Consider the following 27,129-nt stretch of genomic DNA (forward strand, 5'->3'; position numbering starts at 1 on the left):
AAAAAAGACCAATCTTTCCCCTGCAGTGACCCATCTCACCACCACCAGAATTGCAGAAGGTGATCACAGAAGGGTAACTACCATGCTACAAAACATTGCTCCTCCCCTCATTTTCCTTCCAAACCCAAGGGATCCCCTGACTCCCTGAAAAAAGGTGGAAAAAAAGTTTTGAGCAGTATGTTCCAGTGGTATGTGGGACAAACATCAATGCTTAAAGAAAAGAAAATCACTTTTGATGCATTGCTTGGAGACTGCAGGCCAAGAAGAATTTGATGATTTACTCAATTTGCAAACAGAAGAAGCCGATGGTCTATCTGAATATGAAAAATGCATACTAAAACTCGACAAGCATTATAAAACTAAAATAAGCATAATACTTTTTTTTTTCTTCTTTTTATTGGTTTATAAAATAATATACTTGAACGATATACGTTTATGAACAGATCTCAGAAGGAAAAAGGGACGGTAGAAACATACATCACAGCACTCCGAGGATTAGCAAGAACATGCAACTTTGGCCAACAATCTGATGAATGACTAAGAGACCAGTTCATGCTGGAGTACTGGGACAGTAAAATTAGGGAGAAACTGTGGGAGAAAAGTGACCCCTCTCTGGATGACATGCTCAAAGTGGCCAAGGAAGGGGAATACACCTCCAAATGTTTAAAAGCTTTGGAAAAGAAAGCTCAAGCTGCTGACACAGTAGACGTAACCAACGAAGATGCCACAGCTGTCATCACCAACAATTCTACTGTAGTAAAGCAGAAGGGTGCATTGCTTATCTCCAAACAATCAAAAGGACCCTCACAAAGACGCTGCTACAGGTGTGATACGATTGGTCCCTGGTGAACAGCACCTCATGTCCAGCCGGCCAGAGAAGCAAAATTCACAAGATGCAAATGTAAAGGTCACCTGTCTAAATGTTGCAGATCTCTTTCCATCAGCATGATTGAGGAATGGTACGACCATGCAGAGGAGGTGGCTTTGATGGTGAAGGGATAAGATGCACAAAATCTGGAAGCTTGTAAAGACATGGTGTGCATTGATGGATGGCTTGTACTCAGGAGCTAAGTACACTCGCATGACAAAGAACATCCCGAATTACACTTTAAGAGAGGTTGACATAAAACCATGTGCCTATGGAGGTGTTAAGATTAAGGTGCTAGGCTAGTTCATGGTGCAATTCCAATTCCAATTCAAGGGGAGGACGGCATGTGGTAAGGTGTATGTCACTGAAAGGGGGAGAATTCCATTGCTGAGCTGCTTACAACAAAAACGATTGAGCATAAGGGTAGACCCAAATGAAGTAGAGTGCGTCTTACTTTGTGATTCTGAAACTCTGAGGCCATGGCTCTTTAGTGAGAAAATAGGATGCTTGAAAGGTTTTGTGCACAAAATAATGCTAATTCAAGGGGCAAAACTGGTAGTGCACAAAGTGAGGACTATACCGATTGCTCTACATGAACAAGTGAAGAGTGACTTAAAGAAGATGTAACAAGAAGGCATAATTGAAAAGGTGGAGTCATCCGAGTGGGTGTCACCATTAGTGGTGGTGGCCAAACCCAATGCAAAATTAAGATTATGTGTCGACTTTAAGATCCCTAAATAGGTGTGTGATACCGGATCATCATCCTCTCGTTAACATAGCTGAAAAGCTCTCACTATTAGAAGGAGCAAGTGTATAGATCTCTTGTCTGCATATCACCAGATAAGGTTACATGATGGTTCAAGACAACTGACAGCCTTCATCATTCCAGAAGGTCCCTTTCAATTTGTCAGGATGTCCTTTGGCTTGGTCTCGTACCTAGCACCCTAGGTCAGATTTTTCAGTGTATGGTTTTAGAATTGTGAGTCTTTGCAGTGCTAATACATCATTGGACTGCCCTATTTGGGATCAATGTAGTGTTCCTCTTTTTCAATTGCCTATGTGCTACGTTGATTTAATCAACTAATCAATGTATTAAATGAATTAAATTGTTATATTCATTAGTGTCCAGTTGACCTTGCTCCTCCCGCCGGAGAGATCATATTTTCTTCCCACGATGGAGAAGGTGGCCTTGGCAACGGAATAGTTATCTGAGGGATTACTGTCATTTCTCCCCTGAACAGTTCATTGGCATTGAATTGTTTGCTGCCTCCCTCTGTGGCCAGCACTTTTTAACACACTTCGCACTCTATATTTTTGTATGTTTATTCCTGTGTGTATTTCCAACTATTTAATATCTTCTTAAATGAAATTTGACTAAAATAATAAAAATGAATTAATTTTTTAAAAAAAGGGTTTTCTGTGGTCTGTATGGGGTGATCAGCGGAGTTGAATTTGGGTTGCTGCCTTCATGTTCTTGTTGGAACCATGCTTTCCTAAGTGAACTTAGTTTCATATCCGCTGGCTTGACCTTGTTCAATATTGTTCTTTGGCTTGGTCTCAACAGCATCTATTTTCCAATAGGTGAAGCATCAAATTTTTCAAGACGATGAAGGCATCATATGCTTTCCAGATAATGTACACGTATTTGCTCCAGACCAGGCGACTCATGATGACAGATTAAGAAGAGTGATGGGAAAACAAATCAATAGGGGTCTCAAGAGAAGTGTAAACTTAACCAAGAAATAATTGAGTACTTGGGACATACAATATCAGCAGAAGGGGTGAATGTCAAGTAAAAACGGGTGGACAATATGAAAATTAAAGCAGAGCCGACTACTAAAAATCAATTAAGATCCTTCCTGGGTATGGCTGAATTATATGGAAAATGTATATGCAATTTTGCTGATAGAACTATACACATGAGATACCTACTGAAGAATAAAGAACCTTTTATATGGTCCTCTCAGTTTGTTGTGGAGTTTGAAGGCATTAAGCTAGTTCTGGAGGACATGACTTCATTAACACACTTCAAATTAGGAAGAAAAACTATCATTTCTACTAATGCAAGCAATACAGAGCTGGGGGCAGTTTTCACACCCATACATGACAAAGAAGAAAGTGTGACTGCATTTGCATTGCGCCTGTTTAAAGGGGCAAAGTTGAACTACTCAATGATTAAGAAATAACTTTTAAGAAAGAACTATTAGCCATAAAATGGGCAGACAAACATTTTAGGACATTCCTTTGGGGCTCTTCGTTCATCATCAGAAAAGATCACAAGCAGAGACTTTGGAGAAGAAAGGTTTGGATGGTGTTTCCTCAAGGATAAGGAGATGGACTTTGACCCTGCAGGAATATTGTTTTAGTGTGGAGTTCCTTCCAGGAAAGAGGAATGTCCCAGCTGACTGTCTTTTGAGGCTCATGGCCTTTGAAGAAGAGAAGGAAGAACCACCAGATTGTGTGTTTCTTCTGGAAAATAAAGACAATTGTCAAGCATGAGAGTATGGAGAGTGATGAATGTTTGAAGAAAGCAAGAGTTGCGATTTTAGACAAAGGTATGATAACCAGGAAATCAGTGATGGGGTCGGATTTGGAAGGTATCTGGATGGTAAGGGAGGAGATGCATGTGAGCGAAGAGTTTGTGATGAGAGAGGATCGCATCATTTCCCTGAATGAGGTAAGGAAGCAGATTGTGAAGATCGCCCATGAGGGGCATCAAGGTATCACAACGATGAAACAAAGAGTGAGAGCTCAGTGTTGGTGGCCAGGGTGCGATCTGAATGTAGAGCGAGTAGTGTGGAATTGTGTGCTGTGTTCTTTGAGTGAGAAGGATTTAGTAACAAGGGAAAGTCCCATGATACTGTTGGCAATACCCAAGATGCCCTGGGAGAATGTTGACATGGACATTCCAGGACCAATCTGGAGTAAGGAAGTGCATAAATACCGTATAGTGCTCATAGACCTGCTGTCTAAGTGGGTAGAGGTAAAAATCACAAAATTCATTGTGCCTATAGAGGTAATTGACTTTATGGAGCAGGTGTTTAAGAGAGAGGGTCGTCCCAGTGTGATTGATTGTCACAGACAATGGGGCACAATTAAAATCTAAGGAGATATCAGAGTCTCTTGCAGAGAATGGGACTGACCATAAATGTACATCTATCATCCTCAAAGCAATGGTGTTGCCGAAAGGTTCAATAAAATCATCAAGGATTGCATCAGGTGGGCATGGGTGAATGGTGAAGATTGGGAGCATGTAGTGAGGAGTAGGATTGAGGCACATCGTTTCTCTCCACATTGCTCTACTGGTGTGTCGCCCTTTGAGTTGAGTACAGGTAGATGGGCGAATTGCAAGCTATGTCCTTCCTGGATGAAAAGAGTGAGGTGGGCATGGGACTGTATATTGCAAGCAAGGAAGAAGATTAAGAGAGACAAGTGGTGAACAAAAGAACATATGATAGGAGCAAAAGTGTAAAAGAGTTGAGGACTGGAGATGAGGGAAGTGTCAGGTTGCCTGCACCATTGAGAGGTGGTCATTTGAAGTCGTCCAAACTCTGTCAGGTGGTAAATGTCTTTCATAAGGCTGTTAAGATGGAGGACGGAAGGAGGTGCAATGTGGGCAGAGTGGTGAAGGTAGAAGAACATTGCAGCTCTGAGGTGGTGAGTGAGCAGAGCATGAGTGCAAGATGGAGGAGTTCTGTGGTAGAGAGAGAAGAGGAGACGTTGGAGCATTCAGGAAGTCCATGAGAAAAGGGACGGTCCCATGAAGATTTTCTAACTATGTCATGGAGTGATGTACGCAGTTTGTCGTGGGGGGGGGCGGATGTTTGTGCACGTGTGTGCGTGTGCACGTGTAGAGGATGGAGATGCCTCCCACTTCAGGGGTTATTCTGTCCAGTAAGTTGTTTAATATTTGACGGAGAAGGGAGTGCCCCCTTCTCTCAAACAAATAGTGATATCCCAATGATGATTGCGGCAGAGAGGCTTTTCAGAAATTACAAAGCTGCCATCTTTTTTTCTGATGCAAGAGATAGCCACAGCTATATCTGCAAATATCGGAAAACACAAAGCAGAAAAAGGCATTTGGAGGTTTAAAAAACAGTGAAATGGCATCAGGATAGAGATGGGGGTGCACCATGTGAATTTTGGGATTTGGAGGTGGGCTAGGGACTGAGATTGCAGCACAAACGTTTGCCTTCAGATGCGGTTATTAGGTCTGATAATCACGGCTACCGGAGAAAACATGACCTAGCAGTGAAAGTGCATCAACAGAACAGCAAGTGTTTGGGGGGTTTTGGGAATGGGCTAGGGTGCCAAATGGAAGTGTGGGGGAGTGGGTGGACCTTGCTATGAGGAGATGGGCACTTGGTGAGTGAGTGGGGATCCATGGGAATATTCTCAGTTTGCACGAAAAATTGCGGCTATCCGAAACTACCTATAATCGCACCTCTATTTAGTACATAGGTACTATTGCCTCGGTTATGGGGGAAAAGTGCCTAAAAAAGGATATTTATACAGCTACAGTGAGGTTGGGGGTTAAAAATCACTGGCCGTCACCGAAGGTAGCGTTTTAAACAGCTGAAGGGCATGTAGTGTTGTAAAACCTACAGTGGTGCGGCAGTGGCCAGTAGCCTATTAGTGTAAAAGAAATTGAAAATGGGCATAGCCACTAGTGGCCCTTTAGTGATTTAAAAAATACTATGGCCATGTGGACACAGCTGAAGGCCGTGGCCAGTGAACAGTTAGTATTTTACAAAATATAGTGGGCATGGTCAACGGGCTGGCCACTGGCCATGGCCAAAGGCCATGCCTATAGCACCCAAATAAATATGGTAGGCCCGGCCGAAGACCATAGCCAGTGGTTCTGAAAACAATTCAGTGGGCATGGCTGAAGGCTGTGGCGGCCATGACCAGTGGTGCTGAAAAATATACAAAGGGCTCGGCCGAAGGTTATAACAAAACCCTTGAAATTCAAGGGGAAAAAATAAGTGCATTTAAGGTGACTAAACATCATGCAACAAAACCCTTGTAATTCAGCACATTGGGTAACTCGGGACCGGCTTAACTCTGTGTGTTCCCATTGATCTCCCCCATAATGCCATATCCCCCATAATGCCATTTTGCATGGCATTGTGAATCCCTTCTCGTGTAATATATTTGTGCTCTTGGGCTTTGCAACAGGAAAGCACCAAGTTAAGCCAGTCCCGAGTTTCCCAATGCGCTGAATATATAAATGTATTAAACATTTGGGGGTGAATCACTATGGTATTTTAACACTAAAGCAGAATCTTTGGCTGAAAGCACCTTCACATAAGATGTAGGTATGTACAGGGCAGTGCAGAATCATGAATAAAAGCATATATTAGATGGCACTCAGTAGATGGACTCAATGTGGGGTTTGCTGGGTACATTCACATTCTTTGACGTTTGATCTGTGCACAGAGCATCCATCTTTCTTCTGTCCAAATTGGCAAATTTGGTATAAAGACGACATTTTAGGATTTGCTCCTTCATGTAAGTTGGACCCCATATTTGCTTTTGCCTTACTCCATTACATGTTACATGATGGACTACTTTTAGCCACCATCTGCCTTTCCCACGCCCTTGATTTTGTAAATAAATTCAGCTCAAGAGACATCCTCTCATAGGTGAGAATAACCCATGCATCAATCTGTCTTGAATTGTTTTATTGCATGTTGGCAGATGTGGGTGGCACCAGACTCAAGCGACTCATGAGTTCTCTGCAGGATGGGCGCCTGTACTGCCTATGTATGTTCAGTCATGGGTGTAGACCGTGTTTTACTGTCACAGATATAACTCTTACACAATGAAGGCAGCAGAGACAACCACCTATGGCAGTCTTTAAATTACATAGTAGTTATTTATCATCCGTAGATCAGCCACTCTCTTTACATTGACATTACCTACTTGCCTGCAACAGTCCCTCTTGTTACTCTAACAAAAGGCCTGCGTGCTATTATCGGTAGACGCCCCACGATTTGTAATAAGTCAAGGAAAGCATAATACATTCCAACATTTGTTTAATAAGAAGAAATACATTTGCTTAATTTAAAGTACCTTTATATATGTCACATTCCATGGGTTCATCAATTAAGGAAGGCACAATCTTCAAAATTGCGAATGCAACTTCTGGGTTTCCATTAAGTAGAGCAACATGCAGAATAGTTTCGCCCAGGTTCCCTACATAGAAATAAATATATAATTACAAGTTTGACCAAATAATGGTATGTTAAATGAACATTATTTTTGCCAATATGAATTAAATCGTATACATGACATAATCTTGCTGTGAGCTAGAAATGCCTACTTTAAGAGAGGGGTTGGAGAGTGATATAGTGAGAGAGGCAGAAGATTGCGAATCATGGAAAATTGAATCAGAGAGTTACAGAGTCAGTGATGGAGGAAATGAGAGAACGAGCGAGAGAGGGGCCCACCCGAAGAGAAAATCAGAATTGAAAATTGCACCACATTTATGCAGACCTTCATTTAAAGCCTGAACATTTTTTATTTAAAAAACAAAAATCTACAAAATCTCTTTCAAGGAACAGGGGCGGGTTCAAAGATAATCAAATTCATTTAAAAAAAAAGCCTATTATATAGAATTTGGGAGTAGAAAATGTTTAAGTGTAAGCTTTTCCACTACTGATGTGAACTGAGCTTTGCAGTCACTGTGCATTACAGTAGGATTTGCAGACAAATAAAAGATGCTTTATAGCTACAATGGTAACCTTTAGACTTGCTCGTCTTTTTCAATAATAATAATAATAATTTAGCATTTATATAGTGCTCCGAACTGTAAGGGATTTCAATCAGGCACACACCCAAGTCTCAACCCAGCATGTAGTGCGCAAAGGAACCCCTTATTTATTTTTGTTTATAAGTTCAATATTCTGAATAAAATTTAAAATACAATATATTTTTAATAGGTAACAACAATCACCAAGGGGTGACAAGGACAATGAATAATATCTTTAATGCACTGGGAATTAGGTAATGAACACAAAAAGAATCCAGCAAAGAAAAGAATACTTTTGGATTGGTTTGGAATAGATATCCTGTGGTTAGAGGTTCCCCCTTTGACACCCCTCGAACCACCAATAGGCAATTTAAATAGATGTGAGGAGAGAGCAAGTACTCAGGAATAATACAGACCAAACAGAATATCACCCCACCCCCTCCCCTTAAACACAAGAGAAAAACGGATTTGACTTTTCAACTGTCAGTATGGCTTTGAAACTGGCTGAGCAAAAACACTAAATGTGGTCAAAATGCTTAAATTATTATACATTTCTACGGGAGCCACTTTGAACAGATGCAAGCAATCAAAAGCAATGATTTAATCAAAAGAAACAAATTGGAATCTCAAAGGCAAAGTGGGAAATAATTTAAAGACAATTCAGACGTGTAACAATTTTGCAAAATGTAAATTTGCTGCAAACTTTTACTATGTGTTGATAAAAATGGGTCAACTACACTTTCGCAATGCGGTTATGTGGCTGTAGCTAAGGATGTTGGGTATCAGTGGGAGTTGGAATTACGTTTCTATCTTTAAAACTGAGGGAGGTATGGGGGTTTTAGTCAGGGATGTTTTTCATAAATAAAGACAAGAACTTCAGTTTAAAAACAGAAATTATGGATTATGCTTTTACTCTAGACTAAAATATGCAAGCTAGACAACCAGGTTGGGACAAAGTAAGCTCTGAGACCGATTCATGACTTCAGTAACCGATCCCCAGTGCCTTCCCTGGCGGAACCAATCCAAACACTCAAAGTGGGATTTTTGGATCAGAGTTACACAAATAAAAATGATTATCAAAATACGCTTTAGCAAATAGACAGAATAAGATAGCACTAAAGATTTTGACACGGTCACTGGTTATGAAAGTAAGGATAGTTCAGATTTTAGGGTAATAGTTCTCTAGCGTACTGTTAATACTCACAATCCACTGGGATTTAAGATTTTTGGCCCGTCAAGATTCTGGTCAATGGATCGGCTCTATCAGGGAAGGACAGCACATCAGCTAGGATCAGCTAGGCCGGTCACCGGAACTGCACGGGATCTGCCCTTCTTGTTTCTGGATATTTCAGATCAGAGGATGGCGAGTTCATCAGGCAAGCGTTACGGTAGCAAGCCAGATAGTTTCAGGATGCTTCCCCACACCACAGCACTTCAGTAGATTTTATGGAGTATCTGTTCATCAAAATCCCACAGCTGTGAGACCTTGTTTCGCCTTTTTGCAGCATTTTGTCCATTTTGCCATGAACACATTTTCCAATCTTTCTCCAAATTTCCACAAATATGCTTGTTTACCATAGGAATGTGTGTACAAAGTTTAACAATTCTAGCATAAATACAGTTCCCATAAAACCAAATATATTGCCATTCCTGTTCAGAATATGCTACACAGTTCCACCTCGCTTTGAAATATAGGGCCAAAAATTAGATTAACAAATCTGCCCTTTTTATATTTTTCACCACTTCCGATAGCGAGTTTATAAGTCTCTAAAAAATGTTAATTACATGTTCTTAGCAGCAAATGGTCAGCCTTTTGTCTGTCTCTGGAGGCAAGGAACAGCCCCCACCTTTGAGATTTCCTTCTGCAAGCCTGGTTTACGACCTCTTCACACGCCCATTTCCTGGCCTGGAGAATCTGCCATTGTTCAGCCCTTGGTAGCAGGCAAAAGTCTGGCCTATCCAACAATTATCATGTGCCAGTGAGCATATGCTGAGATCAAAGTCCCCCCCCTTGGGTGGAAACCTGTTTTTCAACCTCTTGCAGGCCCAGCCAGCCTAAGTTAATTTTTAATTTCTTGACTTGAAATTCAGCATAAAACAAACTTGTTGCATCAGATGACATAGATAAATTACATTCTTAGGTTTAAACCTGTGGGATCAAACCAACTGAGATCCGTGTTCCTTTCAGCAACAGTCCTTTTATATTTGTTAATCCGGCAGATCTTTAGTTTTAGACAACTTTAAAGTTTAATCAGGAGAGCCCATTTGACAGGGGCCGTCACTCACAGGTAGCCCAGTGTGGCTGCACACAGATTTTTGACAAGAATTGTCATTCACAGGCAATCCAGTTTTGCTGAGAAAATGTTTTGCTCTTAACATTTCAGGACTTTGTAAATTCACAGTGCTTCATTAGATTAACTGAATTTTAGCACCAAGCAAGATTTTGAGTGTTGGAAAGTGTTATGTACAGGCATTTTGAAGTTTCACCAGCAAAGTAAATGTCATTCACAGGCAAATTTTGGAATTTCACTTGCAAAGCGCTGCTTCTCCCTCTGTACTCCATGTTTACTTGTCATGGAGCCCACTGGCACTTTTTCTGCAGCGTGTGCTCTGTTCCACCACACATGCACCATGGGTGGCAGGTTGTGCAGCCATCTTTGTGTGTTGAAAAAACGCGGTTTGGGAGGTTTTGGCATGCACACAGGTTTTGCCGCCATTTTGCTGTTTCTCACACCATAGATAGCAGAGTGAGACTGCATAGTATAGCAGAGTGGGTCAATACATCCCACAGAACCCTGAGGTATCTGAGCACTGCTTATTATTACCCACGGTGTGTGGTGCTCATTTATTGACCTTGGAAGGATGAAAGGCTGAGTTTGGCCCTGCCGGGATTCAAACATGCGTCAGCAGGCCCTGCACAGATGTCAATGTGAGAGCTCTACTCTCTGTGCTATCAGACCGGCTATCATCTTTCATCCATTGTACATAAGAGTTAACAAAAAATGTGTCACAAAAAGTCCCAGTAATACAAGGTTCAGAAATGTTCCCTAGCGCGTTTAAAACATATTTATGAAACTGAAAAGACAAGGCAAAAACAATCCATTTGTTTCTGTGGTTTGGTTACTCTTAGATATTGCTATATGTTACGTTATTTGCCATTTGTATAGTACTCATCTTCCTCTGGTGTGGCCTCGTAGTGAAGTTGGCCTGTCTGCTGGCTTGTAGGTCAGGGTCTATGTGCATGGATGAAATGGTGAATGTTGGGAATGTATCATATGCGAAGCGTATTGTGTCAAGTAGGTAAAAATAACTTGACAACTATATATCCTATATTATGAACCTAGAAATACAACCTTGATATATAACACACAAATAAGAGATGATGGCGATTGTTGTGATCCTGGCATTAATCATTTTGCAGGGAGCCGCTTTATCTAGGTGCATTTAAGCATCTTGCCGCAAACATTGTCTTAGAAGTTGAAACTAAGAACAAGATACCGTCTCAAGCAAAAGACAGGTTAGTGTGACATCTTCTCATTAATAAAAACCTTGCCATGCCACAGACTGCCATGATAATGTAGACTGGCTCAAACTTAATGTTGTAGGTAACATTGAATACCTTGAATCCGCTTTAAATAATGAAAACACGTTGAATTCCGCAAGAATAATGTTTCCGATTCGACTTGTTCAAAACTTTAAGGTTAGTGTCCACCATTGTCATTGCATGGAAATGGGTGTTCACCCAAAAATATTTTTAAACAATGTAGACTGAGTTTACCAAAAACGCATTCCTTTTTCATTTTTTACAGTGGGTTTGAACAATTACTATATATGAAAGAGAGGGTAGTGTTATCGGATATAACACCATAAATCACCAGAATCGTCCTGAAGACGGCTACACCAGCATAGAAAGAGTCTAGAGATAGTGTATTATCGAACGCAGTACGCCGAAACATATGCCGACCATCTGACAAGCTATAGATATTTTAGCTTATATGACAGACTGTAAACATCAAATCTCTGCTCCTACCCAACCTGTAATGAAATATGAAATAACACCAACATGTATAGTTTTTGATGATTGATGATTCTTTGAATACAGCCGTTGCTGAATTTGGAGAACATTCCATTCACATAATAACCCCACTGGTTTCTTTGTTTTTTTGATAATGGTTATTTTTTAACCACGCAACTGTATAATTCAGTTATTCTAGAATGTTTTTTAGTAGTTTGTGGAGACCAATTTGTAATAAAAAATTTCTTTTTTTACATGTTTATGGATTTGGTACAGTCATTCTGAATCACCAGTTTCTTATATAACTGGGATTCAGTGTTTTGCACGTTTTTGATGGTGCACTAACTTTTAGAAAGTCGTTTTTGAGAATGGGGTTAGTGCCTTTTATGTTCTCTTTACATATGCCAATTCATTCAGATACAGCATAAAGGTAGATGTGTGTCTTCTGTGGCATTATTGGGTGTCATGCATGAGTCTATAGTTTGTTTCGATCATGGTGCTGTGAGTGTGGTGTGGCAATCTTTGCCTATAGGACCTATAGGACGAAATTCATCTGTGACATTTGGGCATGCAGTTATCACCAATCATGTGTCCTTAGAAATTGAAGCGGGTCCATGTTGGCTGCACAAGGAGAGTAGCGAGGTGGGTTGACCAAAGAGAGTGATAATGTCCTGGAATGCATGTTAATATTGTTGGGCTGTGCAGACCTTTAGTTACATTAAATAGGGATGGCCCCTCAATGTCCCCAAAAGACACCCTTTCTGACAGTGGGAAGGGAGGAAAAGATAATGAAATGGGTGAGAACGGCCCCAAAAAGCCGGGTTTAAAGCTTTCTTCAACAGGGGTGTCACAGGTTGCAGCCAGGGAACACATAATATGAGTTTTAAAAACTTTACTCGGTATGTAATTGGGTTGGAGGATGATTTACAGGATAAAAGAAGGGAAATCTAAGAATAATAGTGGAAGGAAGAGGGATTAATGCATGTTCCATGAAAGAGCCTAATCTAAAGGACTAGAGGTTCAGAGTCCAATCAAAACACCTGGCTAACTTCCCGGGACAGTGTTTTGTAGTGTCACAGCACCTTTACTTCATGATTATAATGTTTTCATTATGGCTTGGGTCAAGGCACTGGCTACAATCATTGCCCTGGTCTTCAGCTGTGTCTTGGTCCTGTGTCTTGGTCCTGGATTGCAGGATGAGGTGGTGTTCTCTCAGCAGCTACCTGGCCATGCTTTGCTTGGGGCCCCTCTTGACCATTTGATCTTCTTAGCAGGGCTAACAAAGGTTCTGCTAACCTGGTTTAACCTGGTTTATCTCCTCCTCCTAGTCTTGTTCTCACTAGTTGGACCTCTCGGCTTAGCCAACACAGGTTCTACTCTTCTTCACTAGCTCTCCCTACTAAATCACCCCCTCTCTAACAAGCACTGTCCTATCAGCCACTAAGATTGGAGGCTTCTGTCTGTGTATACAGAAGTGCTGATAGAGTTTTTTTATTTGCAGCTCTGTTTCCCCATTAGCTTTGTGCATAGTGATTGTTTCCCTCTCCTCCCCATTACTGTAGCCAGTCTTGTGTTTCTCTGTAGGTGTTGTGCATTCCGTATGAATAGATATCAGCCTTTGCCGCAACCACTGAAGCCAATTTTACAAATATCATGTCTGCCATGGAATCGGGTGGTGTGGACATGACAGCCCATGGCCTTAGAGCTCTGGCTTACCCACGTCCCTATGTGCCTATGCACCTCTATGCTTTCTGTCAGTGTTGCTGCATGCAGTGTGGGAATATGCTGCTTGTGAAGTCCCTGTCTGTCGTATCATTTCTGTTTGTTTCTGGTCTGGACCCAAGCCAAACCTGCTCACCCACTGTGTGCTGATTTTCCAATCCAGCTCCATGAACCGACCTATGGCTGGATACCAAGGAATGCGAAAACTCACAACTGGCCTCTGTATGTCACTGATTCTGGGGGTGATTTGCTAATTTCTCTCTTACTGGAAACCTAAGGTTGTTCTCTGGAACTAAAGTCATCAATTAAGCACCCCCTCTGAATAACCTGGCATCTGTTCACTACTCCTGGCACTAGCTGTCCCCCTGAATCCAATGACAAAGGGCTGAAGAAAGCTCTTGGAGATGGTCCCTGTAGCCATTGTAGGGCTTGCATCAGGCTGCTGCCTCTGATTTGCTGAGTTCCCCAGCCTTCTTCTAGGGTTAACAAACAGGGGACGTCCTCACAGGGGGCAGATCACTTGCTGTCTTGTTTGAAATGGAAGGGTGTTCCACATCATGGGTCATGTGCCCAATAGGTATTTCATTGTGGTGTGCATTTTTGTGTTTGTACTTATTTGGCATTTATAGATCACTTTACTCCAAAGGGCTGAACAAAAAGAAGTTACGGTACAGTAAAAGACAAATTGATTAAATTTACAAAATATTCAGGGGACAGAATTAGTTCTGGGGGAGATAGTTCCTTAGAGAAGTACAGAATAAAGAGTAGGCAGTAGTAGAACGAAGAGGGAAAGGGAGAGAGTTCCAGTGGAGCGGGGCAAGAAGAGAAAACTAGCAGAATCGGGTTTGGGCACATGGATTGCAAGAGGTGGATAACAGAAATTGGGATTGAGAACGAAGGGAACGAGTGGGGGCTTAAAAAGATACCAAAGATGACAAACAAGTGGGAGCAATGCCATACAGGGATTTAAACACAATACAAAGAAAATTAAATTTGAGAGGAGAAGGAAAGCTATCCAAGTGAGGAAAGAGAGTGAGAAGTAGAATCACAGGCAGATAGCGGATATAGAAGGTGAATAGAAGCATTAAAGAAAGACTTACGTGGGACCAAGGGAGAGAAAGGAAGGCCAAAGAGGATAGTGGAGCAATAAAAAAGGTTTGAAAAAAATGAGAGATGAGGAGTTGCATAGCACCAAAAGTCAGAAAAGATCAAGCTTTGCAAATATTAAAGAGATGAAAGCCTCAAGAACGAGAGGTAATGGACATTTGATGAGAAATGGACAGGTCTGTGACAAGGTGGAGGCTGCGATTACGAGTGGTGCCAGAAAGAGATAAGGAAGAGGGAGTCAAGACAGACGAGGATGGGGAAGGCAGGGAATAGTGGTGGCAGGGAAGAACAGAACCTCCTTTTAGAGGAGTTCAAGACAAGGAAGTGATTTGACATCTAGGGCTTGATTGCAAGCAGACAGGAAGTTAAGTTATCATGAAAAACCAGTGTAAATGAAGGGAAAGAGAGAAACTGTTGTGAAGAGATAAATGCAGCAAGATCAGAAGTGTAAAGTGAGAAGAGAAAGGGACCAAGAACGGAACCTTGAGGAACACCACAAAGAAGAGGAAACGTTTTGGAGGAAGAACCAGCCCAGGAGACAGAGTAAGTATGGTTAGAGAGATAAGAGCAAAGCCAAGCAAGAACAGAGTCAGCAAAGTAAAATAAAGAAAGAGAAGATACAAGTAAAGTATGATTAACAGTGTCAAATGCAGCAGAAACGCCCAAAGGAATAAGAAGAGGATTTTTTGGTGTAGCAGGCAGAAAGCAAAGAGTCACATACAGTTGAGTGGCAAGGACGGAAGAATGGAAATATCAGTAACATAGGTAGAAACCTGAGTATAGACTAGTCGTTCAAGCAATTGAGAAAGGAATGAAGAAGAGAGATTGGATGGAAATTATAAGTAACAGAGGGGTCAAGAGATGGTTTCTTGAGAATAGGCACAGTATAAGCTTGCTTAAAGCAAGAAGGAAAATTCGAGGTGGGAAGAGAGGTATTAAGAAGAATAGTGAGGTAGGAGACAAGAGGAGTGTAAACTTTGGGTATTAAAGAAGAGGGAATAGGATCAGAGGGTGATTCAGTGGGGTGGGAGTGAGTTAAGAGAGAAGAGGTCTCCAAATTAGTAATGGGGAAAAAGAAGAGATTACCGAGGTAGGGGAGGAAAAAGTAGACAAAAAAGATGATGGAACAATAGCAGCACAAGAAGAAGCAACTTTAGAAGAATAATAGGTTGCAAGATCGAGGCAGTAAGAGTGAGTGGAGCAAATGATCAGGAGTGGGTGGTGTGAATAAACAAGAAAGGGATTGAAACAGAGGCCCAGGGTTTGCAGACTCAACATACAAAAGATCAGAGTCATTAGCATGTTTGGCTGCAAGAAGAGCCTCATCATAAGGAGAATGATAGGATGAAAAAGACAAAGAATCAGACTCAGAGATGGATTTGCGCCAACTATGCTCGAGATGATGATGAAGAACTTGCTGCATTGAGTGGCGATGAGAAGAGAGCCAGGGTTGAGTGGGTTTGTGAGAGGGAGGGAAGGCAGGAAGGAAGGAAGAAGCAGGCTAAAGAATATTAAGAGAAGAGGAAAGAGAAGAGGAGAGAGAATTTGCAGCATCATCAGCAGAGAAAACAGAGAATGCAGAGTGAGATGGAAGAGCAGAAATGCAAGATGAAACAAATAGGGAGTTTTAAAAGCACAAAGATCAGATGGAAATAGATGGTTGCCTCCGAACTGACCAGTTAAGGTAAAGTAAGTAGAAGATAAATAGAGAAGGATAGAAGATGCTGATCAGAGGAATAGACAAGTAGAGCCAATATATAAGAGTTCGATAATGAGGAAAAAAAGACAACATCCAGACTAGAGCCGGGAACATGGGAAGGCGGAGTGGAAAGAGCAGAGAGGTGGTAGGAATCAAGCATAGCAAGAATAGGAGGTTGTGTAGAAAACATTTGGGATTTTAATCCAGTTTCTTTTTTATTTATCAAGCTCTACCTTGCTTTTAGCCAGACAAAGCGCTACACGAGATTTTACTGAGCTATGTTGTGCCCATTTGGCCACCAAATAACACAGCACAGTGTCTGATGAACTACAACTTTATCTAGATGGTATGGATAACCTTCAGATGCATTGCAATTTACAATAGTCCACTTTAGCCAATACTAGAAATAACACCACTAGTCCAATGTAGCTAATAATAGGACGAGCACAGCTGTTTCACTTTCTTAAGCGTATGTATGTGAGTTGCCCAGGTCATTTCATTGCACAAATGTTAAGCTGAGAACCCAGAGAGAGCCGAGTCCAAAAGAAGAATTATGAAGTGCTTCAACTGAGTTGTTTTCAAGGATCATGGCCTTATAGAATGTCTCTGAAAGATCAATTTTAATTCGCAAAGTGCACATGTGAGCCAGTTGTCGAACTCACTATTTTACACTTCACTTCTGTAGCTTAAATATGGGTACCAAGCTCCCCCGCGAGCCTCAACTGACCTTCATATATAAGAAAACGCATTCTCATGTCTGAAGGTATGAGAAAGGGGTTGCGTGTGTAGACCAAATAGAATAGGCACTGGGCTACAACCTATATCACTGAAGAGAGAAGAGACCATTGCCATCTTAGAATCACCATAACCTTTTTTGGTCTAGCAGAAGAGATGCATAAAATGCAAGAAAGGACTTAGTTGGTCCATTCAACACAATCTGATTGTCGGACTACTAGGGCCAGACCATCATAGTTCTACCGGTCCAGATGTTCGTGTATATCAGTTTTTGCATCCAAGAGCCTAAAGTCCACAGGAACCGAGAAGAAAGCTGACCTCAAGACATCTTGAAACGTTTAGTCTTGTAATTGTTTCAGCAGTGCACATACAGTAAATTGATATGGTTTAGGAGGCCCTCTTCCAAGAACATCAGATTTCCCAGAGAGCTCTTCTGCTGTTACAATGACCACCTAGCTGTGCGAGGTCTACACTTTGGGATTACAGTGAAGCATTAGTTCGAGCTTTGGGGAAAGGCGGCTTATCTTGCGACCGGTACCCCCGCTTCCTCGACTGCTTTTCTACTCGAGCTTTAGATTGGGGTGCCTCTAAGTGACAGCCTATGTGAGGGGATGAAAGAAAGGGATTGGGCCAAAGTGCACATGTGATGGGCTGAGTTCCTTTGCTATTGCTCAACGTATGGCCAAATGCATACACAATCATTCGTCAGCCGCTTTGCAAGAGTGCGATGCACCAGAAGTAAAGACACTTGAACTTCATCTGTGCAGCAAAGAAAGAACCAGAAGACAGGCCTTCCCCATCTACGCCCCCAGATTCTCGAACCTTCTCCCCATCAATTCGAGACTTGCTCCTTTGCTTCTACCGTCCAGGAAGGAGCTCTCAAAACGCTCCATTTCTGGAACGGCTCCTTCCTAACACCACACACCCTGCTCTTCCCACCTACCCGAGACTGGGTAATATGCTCCCCCATGTTTCCTCCCTATGTTGCTTAGAGATGCTTTGCTGCCCAATTGCCAGTCCTCCCCCCCCCCCTTTGTATCTCAGTTTTCCTCACTGTGCACTTCCACATGAGACAGTAACGTGCTCTGATGCTTTCGGAAGATGGGTCTGTGCTCAATAAATACTGCAATAATACTAATAAAATCATAACACTTCACTGGTATCTTCAGATTGCAAACCTGTGGGAGACAACTGTAAAGGGGATACAAACTGTGTCCACCTAATCGTTATTATTCAAGTATTCAGAGAGTGTGCAATTTCTGAATTTAGTTCATGTAGTATTTTGCTACATCAATGTTCTCATTGTGGATGCAACCCTTCATCTTTGAAGGATATAATGTAGGTTCCTGGGATTGTCTTGGACCTCAGGATACTATGCCAAAGTATTTTTTTTGTATTTCTCATGGAAAGGGTCTCAATCCTGTTTCACACTTTTCAGCCTTCTTCTGGCTGTACGTGAAGATCTTCAGATGCCTTAGCCATTCTCAGAGTTAGAAAAGTCTGTGGGGAACGCGTATTTTCTCAGTTATTGCTGCCCGCCTTTGGAATAATCTCTCCTCTTCCAGAAGGGCCATTCGTGTCAATGAATTCTCTACAGTGTAATCAAATCACTTCTGTTCACCATGTAGCTTCAGATCAGTTATTTTGAGCAGTGTTTATTTGTGAGTGCTTTAATGCTAGCAAGTTGTCTTCTCATTGCTGATTGCATACATTGGTCGAGGCAGAAGTAAATGCAAAATGATTACAAAAAAAAACCACATCTGGGACCATTAAACATAGGGTACAACTTGTCTAACGTATCCCAGAGGGGCCTCCCTTGAGAAAAGAGCGCTTCATGAGAATTAAATCACCTTCACTTAATTCTAATTTAAAAGTTGTTTGAGAATGTTAAACTGCTAGTTAAAACGATGTATACTTTTAATACTATTTGTTTCCACTGGCTATTTGCAATGCTGTTGCAGATGCCTTACACCCCCAGTACTGTAATCACCTCAAGGCATGTTCTGACATATATGACAAATGCACTGTTGGTACGGTTTATGCCTTACCTCTTACAAAAGGATCCACTGTTCCACTGTGCAATAATGTCTCCATTGTAATAATATCATTAGTCCTTGCAGCTTTAAACAAATGAGTGTCCCTGAAAAACATCATGAAACAGTAGACATCATAGGATGAACATTTGACAGACACAGACACCAAACAATACAACTAAATAGCTAACGTCAAAACATTAAAAAAACAAAATGCATGCCATGTTATTTTTTTCTCTGTAACATAAGATATGATAATGGAAATGGGCTACTGAGACTTATGCAAAGCACTTCCGGGAAAATATCTGGGATGTTTGATGTTGCTAAAAGCTACCATACCTTTTTCACGCAATACCCATCGCCCTTCAGAATAGCCATTGTTTCCTTCAAAGCTATGGACTAGATCAACAAAAATGGCATGGCTCCGAATAGTGGACACTTTTGACTGAAGTCAGTTTGAAAGACGGGGCCAGTGTTTTCACCCTTACCAAATTTTAGAAATGGCAAAGACGAGGCATGGCTAAGAGGCGGCATGAGCAGGCAGTCTACTCCATGCTGCTAACAGTCCCGGCACCCGTAACACTTCCTGTCCGAACCGTGGGGGGATTGTGAGACTCCGCCAGATGCAGTAAACCTTGGGCAGAGCGGGGACCTCAGAGAGGGGCCATTTGGGGACCTGGCCAACAATGGTGAGAAGGGCGAGCGGACAAGTGAGCAGATCAATCATAAACATACTGTAATTGATGGTGGAAGACAGGAGAAAGTTAAACATTGTTATCACTCACTCGAGCAAACATACCTGGAGGTGATAGATGTAAACACATCATCTGATGTAGACAAAGATTACTTGGAGTATCCCATTAAGCCCATGTAGGTTATTACACCCATAAAATTATTAAAACCCCATAAATCCCCAGGTGCTGGTGGGTCTTACAGCCGCTTTTTACAGACTTTTAAGCCAAATACCTGCAAATCCCTTAGCCAGATTTTTCAACTCCATGAAGAAATGAGGTGAGCTCCCAGCTTCCATGGGAGAAGCTCACAAAATATGAATTCCTAAAGCCAGTAAATACCCAAAACGGGGTGTGCCATACAGCCCGATAACCCCATTAAATCTAGACACAAACATTTTCACAAAAACATTAGTAATCAGAATATAATGCTTAACCCCTGGTTAATCAGACCAATCCAGATTTGTATTGGGGAGGGGTACATTGGCCAATATATGATATGATATTATATGATAGGTTATTTATAAGATGCTTAATACCCAGAGGTTTCTAAGCATGGACCCAGCGTTCGAACCTGTGGTGCTCCGTGGAGTCTTGCTTCCAAGGCAAACACGTTGCCCCTGAGCTATCCTCCCAACACTACATATCGGTCAAGACCTGCATTTAAAAGATAAGGAAAATAAATCTGCAGTCCATTCCTTGCTGTTAACACTGGATGCAGAAAAACATTCAATGGTGTGGCCTGGGGATTCCACAAAACAACTCTTTCCAAATGTAACTGAGGCCCAATGATGTCCAACATGAGGCTGGCTAATTAAGCCAACTCTTCAGATTCAAGTTAATGAAGGCTTTGCAGGGCTGATCCAGTTATTGAGTTGCAAGGTGTCACCCATTCCATTTGCCCTTGTAGTGAAGCCTCTGGCAGCCCGGATCAGATACAACCAAAATATTTCGGGCACCATATATAGGCAAACCATACACAAAGTGAACCTATTTGGCGAATACATAATTGTAACACTTCCAGACGTGCATACATCACTGACCCATTTAGTAAGTAAATTGCAACATTTAGGTAAGGTATCAGAGTTTAAAATAAGCAAGGCCAAATCAGAAATACTTAATATCAATATTCCACTTGAGCAAAGGGATGCGTGAAGATCTTAGCGTGGCACAAAGAAAACGTAACATACTTGGGAATCATAGTAAATGCAAGCCTATGCCACCTCTACAATGCCAACTACCCAAGCCTCTGGTCTAACATTAAGGAGGACCTGTTGTGATGGAGAAAACTGCACCTCTCATGACTCAGTACAATGGCAATAATCAAAATGGGGCAGTCAATAGCTGACAGATCTGCAGACACAACCTTGGCTGCCCAAGCACTCAGGATCCCCCAGAATATATTGTAGCCCAATTACTGAAGCTTCCATGGAAGCCTGGGATGAGGTTGGCCAAATACAGGGCTTCACATCATTCCCATAACCATTTACACATATTACGCTTAATGAGAGGTTTACCCCGGGAATGAGCGGCAAAGGCTTAACCAAATGGGCTACACGAGGATGTTTTAAAACTGGTGACCTATTAATTGACAGTGCGATGAGGTCGTTTGAGAGAATTAAGCAGGACTTCAACTTTATCAAATTGGATACGTTTGGATATCTTCAGCTACGTCACTGGGTTCTCATTTCACAACTTAGTGACAAAACCCACAATGACCTGGGAAAATATACTCCAGGCTTCTGGCTTCAATTAAGGGGTTGATTTCAAAACTTTACGACACACTCAATAAGAACAGGATCCCGGCCCATCGCTCATACTCCAGAGGGTGAGAACATTATTTAGGTAAAGTCATGGAAGTGTAAGAATGGGAACAAGTTGATAAAAACACTAAAAGTAGATACTTCTGCAAATTAAGATTTTAACAATATGGTACCTCACACCAGAGGGAATATACGTCACTAAGAAAGCAACTTTGGATGTGTGCTGGAGCTGCACTAGCCAAAAGGGGCCTCTGCTACACATTCTTTGGGATGCCTTTCAGCGACAGGCCTTACCCTTGGAGCTTTGCATGGTGTAGGATTGAAGAAGTAAGGACTGTCACCCCAAGTAGCCATCCTGCACCTGGAAAAAAAAAGGGAGGCCAGAGGTCTACCATGAGAGGGCCAGTCTGGAAAGGGCAAGTGATGAAAAACCCAGTTCTGGGGAAATCCCTCAAGGATGTGGCCATCTGGAGCAAAGGATCTTGGGAGTCCAAGGAGTGAAGAACTAGATGAAAAACTGGTAGCACTTAGGAGGAGATTCAATAATTAAAGCACTCGAGCAGAGAATCGTAAGCGAGAAGCGAGTACACAAAGAAGGAGGATTAGTTGGGAAGTAATGAAGATTTTGGATTCCAGAAGGGAAACACATAGAAGGACCAGAGCAGGGAAAAGAGGAAAACAGCATTGCGGCAACCAGAAAGGAGCTAGATTGTGACACATCGCTTAGAAGTCTCCTCTGACTCTTGTAGTCGTTCTGGACTGTTTGGGCGTGGTGCCATCTTGGTGTCTTCACATCACGTGGTAACATAATACACGTGGACGCTGTCTTGGAATGAGAAGGAAGCCCTTTCATTGTCTCCATAGTGACTCAGAAGCATTTTTTTGCCAAGCCTGGGCCCTGCGATGACAGTTCCTAAATGGAAACGGACGTACAAAGACTCTCCAGCGATCCCGATGCCACCTGATTTAATCCTTCAGTTATCCTGTAGACAGACCCCTCACACTGAAAAAAAAGGTTGCAACAGGGATTGGAACACTCCGGGCATCAGACAATGGACCGACAGTGCTACATAGGGATCTATAGCCAACTAAATTGCTAAGTTCCCCTGGACGAAGGGCACGCTTGGTCATCAGCAAGATTCCACCACCCATTTTGGGGAATGACTCGACTCTGCAACACGGCTGTAGTCGCAGGCAATGAGATCCTGCAGCCGAGTCAGATCGTGATCTGCAGGCAACAAAACCACTTAAGCTCACACCCCTACAAGCAGTGGATCCACCCCAAGTGTGTGTGCCCACTATCGGACGAGGGTGGATGAAGATGAGCAACCTGTAGAGCAAATTGGTCCATGGCATGCAACGCGTCGGAGTGGCCGGCAGTGAATTGGTAGCCCATGGTCTGGTACTTGCTGCCCACAGAGATGCAGGTGACGGCCGCCTTTTGGACAGGTTTACTCAGAGGTTAGTGGGACTGTGGAGATTGGGCCACACATTTCCACAGGGTCGGTGGCCCCATTCTGGTGACAAGCACATTGCTGACCATCAGGGACAGGAGCTGAATGCTCTGGGTGGAGTCCTGAGTAGAGGCGTAATTGTACCAGGGCATCGCCATGGTTTGATAATTGGCCTGTATACTGGTGCACAACTTACAAAGCAATGAGGGGGGCCAAAGCCCTCAGAAGTTACTTGTGCTCCCAAACCCAAGTCCAGCCTGCAAATGAGTGGCAGTGCACTCAGTTCAGCATAACCAGTGCTTCAGCGTGGGTTGGAAATTGGGCAACTCCTGCAGCGCTGTGGGGTCCGATGGTGGATGTGCAACCCCCTGTTTCAGTGAGCTGTGTGATGTGCATCTGAGTTGTCTGTGTCAGTCTTACTGCTAAGCCGCATGGTGAGTTCCGTGTGCTGTGTTCTTGCTTGCAGACGGGTGCCCTGACCTATTTTTGTATATAAAAGGAACTTGAAAATTAACTCTAGATAAACGTTAATTTATCTAGAGTTAGCTAGACATGGAGTCCTTGCTCACTGTGCTCAAAGAGGCACAACTACTGATGAGGCCTGACTAGGCTGAAACATGTCTGGGGTTGCTGTTGGTGCTCTTGTTCAAAGGAGGAATGCCTAGCATTTTGGTGCTGGACTGCTCAAGTGGGGGAACAAAGACTGATATGAAAATGGGTATTCCTCCTTTGTGAAAGGTACAGTGAGCTAAAACATTTGGCTGCAGACTCGGAATGGGTGCTTTCCCACAAAACAGGTTATCATGCTGTGGTCTTTCTTGCAGAGGGGCGCCCTGACCTCTTTTTTGTGTGAGTTCCTTGTACACTGTCCAGTCCCTCTGTCTCTCTTCCCCCTGCCTCCATGATGCTCTGCATCTCTCCTATCTACTCTAACTGCTACTCTATCGCGTATCCTACCTCTCTCTCGAAGCCTGAAAGAAAAAAGTTTAAGACTGCCCCCTTGGTCTCCAACCCAGGCTTGCCCATCGCTGACAGCTACGTCAATGATTTCTCCAGGCAGACATCACCGACATCCTCTTTGTCGCCCCCTCTCCTGACCTATGGACTCCCCATATAGTCACTATCCTCTGCCCTTTCTCTTTTTTGCCCATTAATGGTGGAACCAGATGGGAAGTACTCTTGACACGCTTCCCATCCTCTAGGTGTATCATTAAAGTCTATCAGAACGGCACTGTCATGGGCCAGGGCTCTCAGCCCAAACTCCCCCTCCTTGATGGGCATCTTCCAGCTCTCAACAACTTCCTTTCTTCTCCTTCCATTCCTCTTTCTGCCATTCCTCCTTCTGCCACCCCCCTGGCCCTTTCAAAACCACTAACGGGTGTACCACATTCGTGTAGCCCTCCTCTGAAAACCTTCAACAGTGGCAATCAGCTTCACTTAGCTACTCTCAATGCTCGTTCTGCCATTAAACACTCTTCTGACATCTGTCTCCTTCTTGAAGACTTTGATCTTGATGTTCTCGTCCTCACTGAGATGTGGTTCAATGCTAGCTCTGTCACTGCTCTTGATACTCTTCTTCACGAGAGGTACAAGATCCTCTCCAAGCCCAGGCCCAACCAGTCTGGAGGCAGAATGGCCCTGATGTTTCCCAAATGGGTCACTTCTACTATCATAGCCACTTAATCCTATTCTTCCTTTGAATGCCTCTTCTGCGGGCTTGGGGTCTCTCCTACCCTCTCTCTTTCTCTCGCTGGCATTTACAGGCCCCTTGGCCCGGTCTCCCTCTTCCTTTCTAAATGGGCCAACCTCACCTCTTCTCTCCTGACCTCTTCCACCAAGCTTCTACTCCACAGAGACTTCAACATTCATCTTGACTCTTCTGATGCGGTCACTGTACTCTTCTGCGACCTTTGTGTCTCACTTTCCTTCACCATTCTTCTCTCTGGTCTGACCCACTCACCCGTTCACACCTTGGATTCGCTCAACTCAGCAGACATCCCTATCTCTAACCCTCTCACCACACTGGTCTCCTGGGCCAACCATGCCCTCCCCAGCTCCCAACTGGAGCTCTTGGTCTCACTGGCTAAGCCTCTGCCCACACTGCCAGTCTCCTTCTCCGTCATTTGACTGATGAAGCGAGTGTCAGTCACTGCTTTTGCCACCACTTTCAAAGCTCTTCCCACCCCTGCTATTGACTCTCCCACCAACACAGCCCTCGCTAACCTTCACGTATCCATCTCCGACACCTTTGACATCCTTGCCCCTGTCATGAGGATCCACATGAAGTCTTCCTCCAAGTGCAACAGCTGGTATGATTCTGACTTAGCCTCTCTGAAACGCAAGTGCAGAGTTGCTGAACGGAAATGGCAGGCTTCAAGCACAACCACGACAAACTGGCCTGTCGCCTGCTCCAAAGGCAATACCATCTCTCCATCCATTCCAGGAAGAGGGTCCATATCCAAGCTTGCATCTCTGGGTCCACCAAGAATACAGCTGAACTCTGCAAAATCTGTAAGGAACCTGCCAATATTACTGCAGTTTCCCCTTCTCCCTTTCCATCCCAGGCCTTCTGTACTGTTCTGGCCTCCCATTTCACAACCAAACCCAGTACATCCTGATTTCACTCTCCTCCACCCCCACTACATGCTCCTGCACCTGCTCCAAAGCCTCCCTTGGCCCAGCTCTACCACTCCCCAATAACTTCCTTCTCGCCCATAGCACCGGATGAGGTCTCTAAAGCTGTCCGCTCTATGAAAGTCTCCTCCAAACAGGTGCTTCCCTGCTCCTCCAAAGCTATCAAGGACAACATTTCCTCTCTTGCTCCTCCCCTGGCCAATTTCTGCAACCACTCTTTCGCCACTGGCTCCTTCCCACCATCCCTCAAGCACTCCCTTGCACTCTCTCTGTACGGCTAACTACCACCCTATCTCCACTACCCCCTTCCTGGGCAAACACTTGGAGAAGTTGGTCATCACCTAACTGACCCACCACACTGAATTTTTCGGCTGTCTCCATGACCACCAGTCTGGCTTCAGAGCATCCAGAGGAACAGAACCTGCTCTCCTGAACACCCATGAAGACCTGCTCTCAATCCTTGATTCCAACTCTCCTCCTGTTCTCTTCCTCCTTGATTTGTCCTCTGCCTTTGACATGGTCATTGATGCCATCCTCATAAAGCGGCTCTGTGATTCCCTTGGTATCAAGGATATGGCACTGAATTGGCTGACCTCCTTCCTATCAAAATCGACCTTCCCAGTGCCACTGGGCCCTTTCCAATCCTCCATCTCACTCTCTACCTGTGCCGTCCATCAGGGCTCTATTCCTGTTGCCATGGCTCTTCAATATCTACCTTGCCCCTCTGGCCCACTTGATCTCCTCATTTCCAGTGTTATACTGATGACACACAGCTCTCCTTCTAGCTCCCCTCCACTACTTCCTCCCTCATTCCTGATTGTCTCACTGCTATTCAGGCAGGATGCACAGCTAATGATCTCAGTCTTAATGCTAGTAAGACCGAGATCCTTTTCATTGGGGCCCCTGTTCCCTGCTTCCCTCCCACTCTCTGGCCGCACTGCTTGGGTCCCCTCCCCACAACATCTTGTGAGGCTTAAAACCTTGGGTGTCCTCATTGACTCCTCTCTATCCTTCTCCCCTCACATCACAGACCTTGCCAAGAAGGTCCACTTTCAGCTTCACCTCCTCAGAGGCATTCTCCCCTTTCTTACCTTCCCCCAGGAACTCAATGTCTCCAAAGCTTTGGTTCTCTCTAGGCTGGACTACTGCAACAGCCTCTTACTCAATCTGCCTCTTTGCTCTGTTCACTCCCTTCAAATAATCCAGAATAGGATTGCAAGCATTATCCTTGGCCTCAAGCCCAGGGACTGCATCTCTCCAGCCTTAAAACTCTCTCCACTGTCTACTGGTGACTGCAAGGATCCAATTCAAGACCCTCTGCATCATCCACAAGGCTTTGTGGCCTGGGATCTCGCTACATCCAACTCTCTCTCCCTAATACCTCCCTGCTAGGGCCTTTGGTCCTCTAACTCCAACTCTCTGCAGATCAGACGTTTTTCCAAGCAGAGAGTTGGGGGTAGATCTCTCTCTGGGGCCGGTGCCACCCTCTCCCTCTGGAATGGCTCCCTGCCGCTCTCAGACTTGAGCCGGACCTCCTTAAAATCCAGAAGCTTCTCAAGTCCCTGCTCTTGTCTACTTCTGTCGCACTCCCTTGCTAATGCCCTCATCTGCCGC

At 43.5% G+C, this 27,129-nt stretch overlaps 1 protein-coding gene across 1 annotated transcript in view; it reads right to left on the reverse strand.

Moving 5' to 3' along the window:
• LOC138491791 (transient receptor potential cation channel subfamily V member 6-like) overlaps window positions 1-27,129 on the reverse strand; it is a 372,724-nt gene that overhangs the window by 332,059 nt on the left and 13,536 nt on the right. The window contains exons 2-3 of the mRNA XM_069618499.1: window positions 18,949-19,040; window positions 6,944-7,066 (exon numbers count right to left, since the gene is read on the reverse strand). Coding sequence (XP_069474600.1) covers window positions 6,944-7,066; window positions 18,949-19,040 — 215 coding nt within the window. The remainder of the gene's footprint in view (window positions 1-6,943; window positions 7,067-18,948; window positions 19,041-27,129) is intronic.

This window comes from Ambystoma mexicanum, chromosome 10 (genome assembly GCF_040938575.1).
Source record: "Ambystoma mexicanum isolate Mex_15411 chromosome 10, UKY_AmexF1_1, whole genome shotgun sequence".
NCBI lineage: Eukaryota > Metazoa > Chordata > Amphibia > Caudata > Ambystomatidae > Ambystoma > Ambystoma mexicanum.